The sequence below is a fragment of the Camelina sativa genome, chromosome 14 (genome assembly GCF_000633955.1).
Source record: "Camelina sativa cultivar DH55 chromosome 14, Cs, whole genome shotgun sequence".
Lineage (NCBI taxonomy): Eukaryota > Viridiplantae > Streptophyta > Magnoliopsida > Brassicales > Brassicaceae > Camelina > Camelina sativa.
In genome coordinates this window covers 2,460,227-2,469,216 of record NC_025698.1, presented here as the reverse complement: position 1 = coordinate 2,469,216, position 8,990 = coordinate 2,460,227, and the positions used below count along the sequence as shown (strand labels likewise).

Genomic DNA, 8,990 nt, shown 5'->3' with positions numbered 1-8,990 from the left:
GTAATTCAATATTAGCAAAACTGATTTTTTTTTTTTTTTTTTTTTTTTTTTTTTTGTGTGTTTCATCCAATTTCAGATTGAAAAAAATATTAATAATTTTGAAATTTTTGTTTATCGATTTACGAAAATTATTTTTTTTGACATTATTTGTTTTTTAACTACAGTAGTACATTATTTACTTATTAAATAGGTTTAATCGGTTATGGATATGGTTTCTCAGTCAGTAGGTGCATTTGTTTTCTTGTGATGGAATTTGTTGATTAATTCAATCGTTCAAGTGTTTTATATTTCTGGAGCCGTTGTTCTAATTTTGCTTGCATATCATAGCTCTATCATCTCACAGATCTTGTGTTGCGTGTGAAGATTGAAGTCGTTAGCAGAGGTAAGTGACTCTGTTTTGAGGTAGGTAGGTTGTGTTCTGAAAAGATAGGTGGAGATGCTTGAGAGAGGTTTGATAATTTTGAGATATATAGATAGGCTTCTAGGATTCGACCCCTCAAAAGAAAAAGGTTAACTGTAGGTATAATCTTTTATGCTGAGATGATGATGATCAAGAGCAATTCATAGTAGCTTTCTTCTCCATATAGCATTTTGAATCATATCTTGTGAAATGATGGATGTGATCACAGAAAGGTGAAGAGATGCAACAGTATGTAGAAAAGTGTCTGGCTGATAGACGTGTTAGGGATGCTAGGCGTGCTAAGAGACAAGCAGCTCGCAATCGCAGATATGCCCGAAGAACCAGCGAATCTGGTCAAGCAAAACTACAGTTGGAGGCACGCAGCAGAAAATCTGACGGAGCAACTTTAGAGGCTGGTTCGGATATAGGGATCAGAGGACCAATAGCAGATGTGGTGGAGCAACTTAGGAGGGAACTATCGGAATATTGCGAGGCACTCGGCTCTAGCCGGAAGAGGCGGCCCCATAAATATTATCGGAAGGGGTCATCATTTTCTTTTAAAAAAATTGTATTTTGAAAATAGGATATGTCTGTCTACACGTGCTGAAGCACTGGCAAATTGGAACATTTTGTCATTAATATGGTTTCTTGTTTGGTCTGATTTAGTTACTCTGTCCGGAAGAGAAGTTAGAGCGCAATCTCATGAACATATATATATTCCTCCAAAATGCTCTCATACAATCAAAGTCAGGGTTGTATTCTTTTAGCCTGCAGTTCTACTCAATGATAATCTATGGTGGTTTCAAAGAGAATCATCGAACAGGAAAGTGTCAGAGTTAAATTCTGAGTCTATACCCTCTCTACCCTTGAACTCCCCTAGCCCCACTGCCTTCTCTCTTGAGAAATCATTCATCAATGCAAAATCGTCTTCCAGCATAGTCTTGCTTCTGCGGTTTATGAGCTTTATCTCCACTTTGGCTTTCTCTGCTGCTATCACTCCTTCAGCTACTTCAATAGGTACAACCTTTGAACATGTTTTGCTCGATTTTCTCAACCTTGATGGCAAACTTTTGTTCCTCTTCACGCAGTTCCTGATTGGCTCCTTCTTGATGCTGTCATTTTTCTTGTTGCTGCTATTGCTGGTACTTCTTTTGAGTTCTGGAATCTTGGATGCGTTGGTTATAGGTCCACTGAACACAAGCTTTCTCTTACTACCATCTTTAAGATCTAGTTTTCTTGCTTGGAGAAGTTGTGCTCTCATGGATCTCGGAGAGCTACCTGCAGCTGAAACTTTGGCATTCAATAACTTCTTTCTCCGAGGGGACATTGAGAAATGCTTCAAGATATCCTCAGGTTTCCAGTCAAATCTCTGTTCATATGGCCAGAAAAGCGGCTCATCAACATTACTACTGTTCTTAGAATCTACACTCTCTACACTTTTCTCATCCAAACTTTTCTCATGAGCCAAAGAAGTTGCTGTGTGATCATTCGGACCAGATGGCAAATCAGAGGAGATTGTCAGAGCAGGAGAAGAATTCCCTGTATCAATTTTTGTACCTGAAGATGGTGAAAAGCTAACTTTCTTTCCATGTGAACTCCGAGTAGAAGAATCATAAAGAACGCTGAGATTTGGAGCAGAACTAGATGAATCTTTCTTCTGAACGTTCTCTGCATTGTCTTTAGTGCTCCTCGGGATCCTGGGACGGTCTTTAGTGGAACGTACTTCTTGATGATTCAGAGAGAGGGAAGATTTGGCAAGGTTTGATAACCAAGAGACTACACTCTCATCAACCGAGAAACGGAATGAAACAGATAATCTCCGTTCCTCAAGAAGAGAAGTAGGAGATCCACAATCTGAAGATAACCAAACTGAATCACTATCATCAAAGCTTCTCCATTTTCCAAACTTCATATTCGTCCCACCACCACGATCATCAATCTTTTCCCTTCTTGGTTGTGGTGTTAGACCACCTGATGGTTTGATCCTTGTTTTGTTTGTGACATCTGAAGTCTTCTTCGTTGCAGGTGGCCTCATGGATTCAAAGTTTGTAGAACCTGTTGATTTCGATCTTGGAAGCAACTTCGGTTCACCTGTTGCATTCTTCTTCTTCCTCATGGAGAAAGATGAAGCCACTCTCTTCACAAAACCCTTAGATCCATCTTTATCATTTGTGAAAGCCATTAAAGTGCCCAATCACTTTCTGTAAAACTTAGCCTGAAAAAACAAACAAACAAGATGTATCAGTAACAAGTATTGAGATTATAGGTTGAGGAGTACATGTCGCATTCAATTATAACGTAGATGAAGATAATGACACACAAACCACTAACTTATTGGAGAATTTGAAGGAGTCAACACAAATAAGCTTCAAAGAAAATCAAAACAAATAGTTGACTATTGCATTAGATAGAGAAGATATGTGTTTCGCGCGTTCTTACGAAGGCAATAATAATAATTTAAGTTGCACAGAAGGTTTCGCTTTGACCTCTGTAGTGGGTGCATTGACCAATGTCAGGCTGACATGCCAGCGTCTTGCAAAAGAGCCAAATTTCGCTTTCTTATGACAATGTATGTATTACTGCTATTCTCATCCTACTGTGACCTTGATCTCAGTGCTCACCAATATTTACTATTGTAGTCTGTAAAGATGACTCAATGCTTGTTATAGAAAATTAACCCCAAAAAATAACAGGTTTTTAACTTTTTTTTAGGTGTTCTGGATTCAATATTACAGGCAATTAATGTAAATATCATAGTAGGTGTGAGAAAGACAAACAAGTAACAACACAAAGGAGGTACCATTTGCTCTTCACCTCGAGAATAATTTTCAGACAAGAGACTTCAGTTTGGTTTGCAGTCATTGCACTAGCAGGGCAAAAGGCAAAAGCCAAAGTAACAATGTGCAGAGTTCTTTTATACTATACAATATTTAGGGCAAGTAAAATCTATCATGAACCCTTAATTCAGAGAGAGACAATTTCACTTGTGCGTGCTTGTCCCTTAACAGCCTTAAATCTCAAGAACCTCAAGAAGAGTCTACTCAAAAGTATTGTAAACCTCAAATCTTCCCAGAAATCTAGACCTTAGTGAGGTGGCATCACACAAGCGAGAGACTGCGTGACGTAACTGAAACCTGGGAGATCTCAGTTGTCATCTGGGTTTCTGCTGGACCCGCCATTTTTGGAGCTTCCTTTACCTTTTCCACCGCCTTTTGTCTTGCTAGAAGATTTAGAGTTTGTTGATTTGCTGCTAGCAGCTTGTGCATCCACATCAGCAAGACCATTCTCCAGAGCTTTCACCAGATTTTCAAAGTAGGTTTTTGTTATGCTGTTCATACAGATAGAAGCCATTGGGGTTAGCATTCCATATGGTTGTTCAAAGTCTCAACTAGTTCAGCTAAACCTACATTTCTACAACATAATCTGACTGTAGATGCAACAATCGATCCGAATATAGCAAAACCTAACGACTATATAGACTCATTTTAAAGTCCACACGGATTCTATATTGATCTGTCTGAAAAGCTGATGTCTTCTCTTGTTCTGTACTAAACAGCTGGATAAATGTAAACAAGACCATTACCTGGTTAGACCAGTTAATTTTGTCCGGAATTGATTGAACTCATTTGTAGGGCCATCAGCATTTTGAAACACCTCTAATTCCTTCTCTACGCATTGGTGGAGCTTCTCCAAACCTGACTCAGCCTCCCCTGATCAGATCAACAAGAGAAACTTCAACTTCAAGGGTTCACTGACACAACTTACTGTTCCAGAAAATCTACAGATGAGAGTTCTGACCTTGCAAATACTCAAAAAATTGCTTCTTAGAATTATCTGATAGATAGTATCCATATGCATACGTCCATTTCAGTACCCGTCTGCATTCAATGATCTGCAAAAGTATAACATATATGAGGGAACATTCAGAGAGATGTTGTAGATAAATCTTATTTCTCTGAAAATTTTAGCTGTTTACCTGGAGCCACGCTTCTGGAATAAACTTGAGCTGAGATTCTGGTGTGCACTGTATGTCACTAAGCTTCCCAAGCTAGCAGAAAGATGAGAAAAGTTTGACATCAGCATGTGACTATGTGAGAAACTGCCAAAAACATTACGCTCAAAATCCTATCTAAGCACCAGAGATGCAAATCAAAATAACACAAAGTAACAACAATGCAGTCTCTACTTAGTTTGGATACAATTTGGTGTTACAAATAAAAGCAATGGGAATAGCTAAAGAAGAATTAACTATCATTCGGTAGATAAAAGATCAAGAAGATAAAAGTATATNATTGCTTCTTAGAATTATCTGATAGATAGTATCCATATGCATACGTCCATTTCAGTACCCGTCTGCATTCAATGATCTGCAAAAGTATAACATATATGAGGGAACATTCAGAGAGATGTTGTAGATAAATCTTATTTCTCTGAAAATTTTAGCTGTTTACCTGGAGCCACGCTTCTGGAATAAACTTGAGCTGAGATTCTGGTGTGCACTGTATGTCACTAAGCTTCCCAAGCTAGCAGAAAGATGAGAAAAGTTTGACATCAGCATGTGACTATGTGAGAAACTGCCAAAAACATTACGCTCAAAATCCTATCTAAGCACCAGAGATGCAAATCAAAATAACACAAAGTAACAACAATGCAGTCTCTACTTAGTTTGGATACAATTTGGTGTTACAAATAAAAGCAATGGGAATAGCTAAAGAAGAATTAACTATCATTCGGTAGATAAAAGATCAAGAAGATAAAAGTATATAACTGAAAATAAGATTCGTAATTCTTACCTTCTCTGATTGCATTTTCTGCAGATCCCCCATAGCTTTTTGCCTCGACTGTCAAGTCACTCAAAAAAGTAAATATATATAATATGGAAAAGACACAAATGACATAAGAAATCGAATAGAAATTGAGCATACCAGTTGATTGCTTGCCCAGCGTTCATAGTAATGAGTGTACCTCTCTAGCGAATTTTTTGCCATTTCTCGCCTCTTCTCAGCCTCATCATACTAAAACAGGAAAAGTTTAATAGATATCAACAAAACAATATTGACAACCATCAGCTCAATTGATTGCAGAAAAACCCACCACAGATGATCAAATAAGTACGAGGTCTTACCAAANTGTATGTCACTAAGCTTCCCAAGCTAGCAGAAAGATGAGAAAAGTTTGACATCAGCATGTGACTATGTGAGAAACTGCCAAAAACATTACGCTCAAAATCCTATCTAAGCACCAGAGATGCAAATCAAAATAACACAAAGTAACAACAATGCAGTCTCTACTTAGTTTGGATACAATTTGGTGTTACAAATAAAAGCAATGGGAATAGCTAAAGAAGAATTAACTATCATTCGGTAGATAAAAGATCAAGAAGATAAAAGTATATAACTGAAAATAAGATTCGTAATTCTTACCTTCTCTGATTGCATTTTCTGCAGATCCCCCATAGCTTTTTGCCTCGACTGTCAAGTCACTCAAAAAAGTAAATATATATAATATGGAAAAGACACAAATGACATAAGAAATCGAATAGAAATTGAGCATACCAGTTGATTGCTTGCCCAGCGTTCATAGTAATGAGTGTACCTCTCTAGCGAATTTTTTGCCATTTCTCGCCTCTTCTCAGCCTCATCATACTAAAACAGGAAAAGTTTAATAGATATCAACAAAACAATATTGACAACCATCAGCTCAATTGATTGCAGAAAAACCCACCACAGATGATCAAATAAGTACGAGGTCTTACCAAACCTTCTTGCTTAGCCGCCTCATACCGGTTGCAGGCATAAAAACCACCAGTTCTTTCCCCGTGCTCTGTCCATGCGTTAAGGCAAAGCCTAAAGATTCAAACAAAGATATACTCATTAGCACCTCTTTCATTTCTATCACAAGATTAAATCCTAAGATGACAGTAACAAGTTTGCAGTCCAACATTGCGGAGAAAGAGTAACAACCAAACTAAGACGCCTTCAGAGATGGGGACAAAGCATTACCAACAAAACTCATATTTACAAGGCGGTGTGCATGTCATGTGCATACAGCCATGATTCTTTTCAATTGGCCGCTTACACTTTGGACAAGGCTTTGAATTGGCAAGTATCCTGGGATGACGAGGCAAAATAAGATTAGCAAGTAGTAAAAATGTAAAATGAGTTGGAAAATGCATGAAAAATGTCATAGCTACAGTAGTTTCCAAAAATATTTCTTCAGCGAGGTATATGGTAGTAATAACCAGAAGATGAGGGAGTATGAATATGAATAAAAGGAGCGTATACCAATTCATATTTTCAGATTCAGCGCTGTTCTTTAGTATCCATTTTGCAACTGTGCCACAATCCACAGGACGGTGAGCCTCTTCAGTGCACTGGAATTGCAGATTTATCACAGTTCCAAAATGACTATATAATCAAAAGAAGGAAGATTAAGAGGGCTTTGAGTCCAAGTACTTACATTCCAGCAAAAGCTATGCGAACAAAAGCACAAAACATCATAACTTCCAGACCCGGCAGAAAAATCAATTGCATGCTCACATCCTGGGGCAGGACACCACTTCATCTGAAGCAGAAAGAAATAGGAGCAACATTAAAACTAGACAAGCGCCATATCATACACACAAATATAAGTGACAAAGTACTATAGTTTTTGCTCAAAGCAAATGCATTGAAATAAGTTGGGATAACTGTGATCTGATTCAATTAAAAACTGGAAGCCATTCCATACAAGATTAAGAATAGGAAAAATTAGGTAAATCTGGGAGCAGAGAGGATCTTCTATCAGTACTAGTATATACTAAATAGGTAGCTTTATTTACAATTGTAATAGCCACTTCACGGCAGTGAGAAGTAAAAGCTTCCTATAAACTGAAGTCAATTAAAGCATCATAGGAAAGGCACGAAGATAAACAATGACTTCATAGACAGATAGAGAGAACTCGCAAGAGCATCAAGTACTCTCTGCTCCTTACGTAAAGAAACGCAGTCTGATATATGTTATCTTGGAAGCCTTACCTTTCTGTTGTCTTCAACATAGGATCGAAGAAAGTATCTATAATACCTCTCCTTGTCTTCCTTAGAAGCCAATTTATCGATCATATCTTGACCAATAGCAGCAGGGCAAGAAGGGTCCGGACATTTTAGCATCAAACATCCTGGCCCATCATTGATGGTTGAACTTATATAACCTATAAAAGTGCACAGTAGAAAACGGAATGTATCAGAAAAAGAGATGTTTTAGCAGGAAAAAAAAACAGTATATACAACTTAAATCCACGCATTCCAGGCATGGAAGAAACTAATGCTTAACAGTTAAATTCATAGGCAGATATATTTGAAACTATGTAACCGAAATGCTAACTAGATATAAACTCAGATAAATCCAAAAAACAAAAATTCAACAGTCCCTGTTTCTGAAGCATCTTTAGACAAGGGAGATAAAAAGAACTTTAAAAAAAAAAAAAAACGTACCCGTCCAACACGTAGAGCAGAAAGGATGACCACAAGAAACTGATACAATTTCCTCAAGGGGGTAGGACTCGAAGCATATTCCACATGTAAGCTAAACATCCAATCATGCGTCAGTGAAACATGATTTACCAAGCGATAATTACAGAAAACAATTCTGAGTTGAAAATTAAAGGAATTACGTCTCTGGTATTAGGTGTTGGAACAACAGGTCCCTCTAATATGCCAACAGTTCTCCGAACTCTCTCCTCATCCGCAAACCATTCATCATGAACTTTACTAACAATCCTAAAAGGACACATTTCTCAGAGCATTAGGAAACTAGAGAAAACCCACTAGTTTGGACATCAATATTATGTTCACAAAGAACATATATAGTCCATTTAATAAAGCAGATCAAAAACAAATTCGAGGAAGAGAGGTAGTTTTGAACCAAATTCGAGGATAAACAATATCGTATATTAATCAAAAACAGACAGGAAACAGCAAGATTTATAACAAAAGCACAGAGTATATGTCAAGGGAAATTACCAGTGATAGTGAAGAAGCAAAATGCTCGCTTCAACATAGCTTAAAGAGAGGATCATGGAAACTTGTCCAATATCATCATTCTGATGTCTACGAATATCTCCTTCCTTGAGAACAGCATAATTTATCTGGAAGCATAACATCATTACGACAACACTAAGTCAATGGTCACAGTAAAAACTAACCGACGACGGATTAATAAGTACTCAAAACAGCAAAAAAAAAATCCAAACTTTAACAATCAATCATCAATTGCTTAACAAAGAACACCAATCTTCCTAAACAAACAAACAAAAAACCATCCATATCTGCGAAAGCAAGAAAGACACAAAGATAAGAAGAGACAAGTAAGGAAGAAGGTGGAACCCACCTGAGAGCGAACAGAGGCGATCAAGGCGGAATCGTCCACGGTTTCCTCGAATAAGCCGTTGTAAGCATCAACATCATCACTATCGTTGATGTCGTCATCGGTCCCGCCGCTGTAATAATCATCATCACCCGAATACATATCGTGGGCATCTAGCATATCGTCTTCTGAATCCATATGATCAGCCGCCCTCCTCCTCAAACCCCCTCTCTTCCTTTTTTTTTTT

General features: G+C 37.7%; 2 protein-coding genes across 2 annotated transcripts in view; both read right to left on the bottom strand.

Annotated features, from left to right (window-relative positions):
- On the bottom strand, positions 121–2,627 carry LOC104739139. Its single transcript, XM_019236141.1, has one exon. It carries the CDS (start codon positions 2,580–2,582, stop codon positions 1,203–1,205), a length of 1,380 nt encoding a protein of 459 aa, XP_019091686.1. The 5' UTR covers positions 2,583–2,627; the 3' UTR covers positions 121–1,202.
- LOC104739138 (probable E3 ubiquitin-protein ligase ARI5) overlaps positions 3,181–8,990 on the bottom strand; it is a 7,274-nt gene continuing 1,464 nt past the window's right edge. Inside the window, exons 2-16 of the mRNA XM_019236346.1 lie at positions 8,768–8,990; positions 8,401–8,525; positions 8,052–8,157; positions 7,873–7,963; positions 7,417–7,589; positions 6,860–6,964; positions 6,685–6,773; positions 6,403–6,510; positions 6,156–6,246; positions 5,956–6,045; positions 5,824–5,871; positions 4,852–4,923; positions 4,199–4,292; positions 3,984–4,110; positions 3,181–3,728 (exon numbers count right to left, since the gene is read on the bottom strand). Of these exons, the coding sequence (XP_019091891.1) occupies positions 3,545–3,728; positions 3,984–4,110; positions 4,199–4,292; positions 4,852–4,923; positions 5,824–5,871; positions 5,956–6,045; positions 6,156–6,246; positions 6,403–6,510; positions 6,685–6,773; positions 6,860–6,964; positions 7,417–7,589; positions 7,873–7,963; positions 8,052–8,157; positions 8,401–8,525; positions 8,768–8,941 (1,677 nt within the window). The 5' untranslated portion in view covers positions 8,942–8,990 and the 3' untranslated portion in view covers positions 3,181–3,544. The remainder of the gene's footprint in view (positions 3,729–3,983; positions 4,111–4,198; positions 4,293–4,851; positions 4,924–5,823; positions 5,872–5,955; positions 6,046–6,155; positions 6,247–6,402; positions 6,511–6,684; positions 6,774–6,859; positions 6,965–7,416; positions 7,590–7,872; positions 7,964–8,051; positions 8,158–8,400; positions 8,526–8,767) is intronic.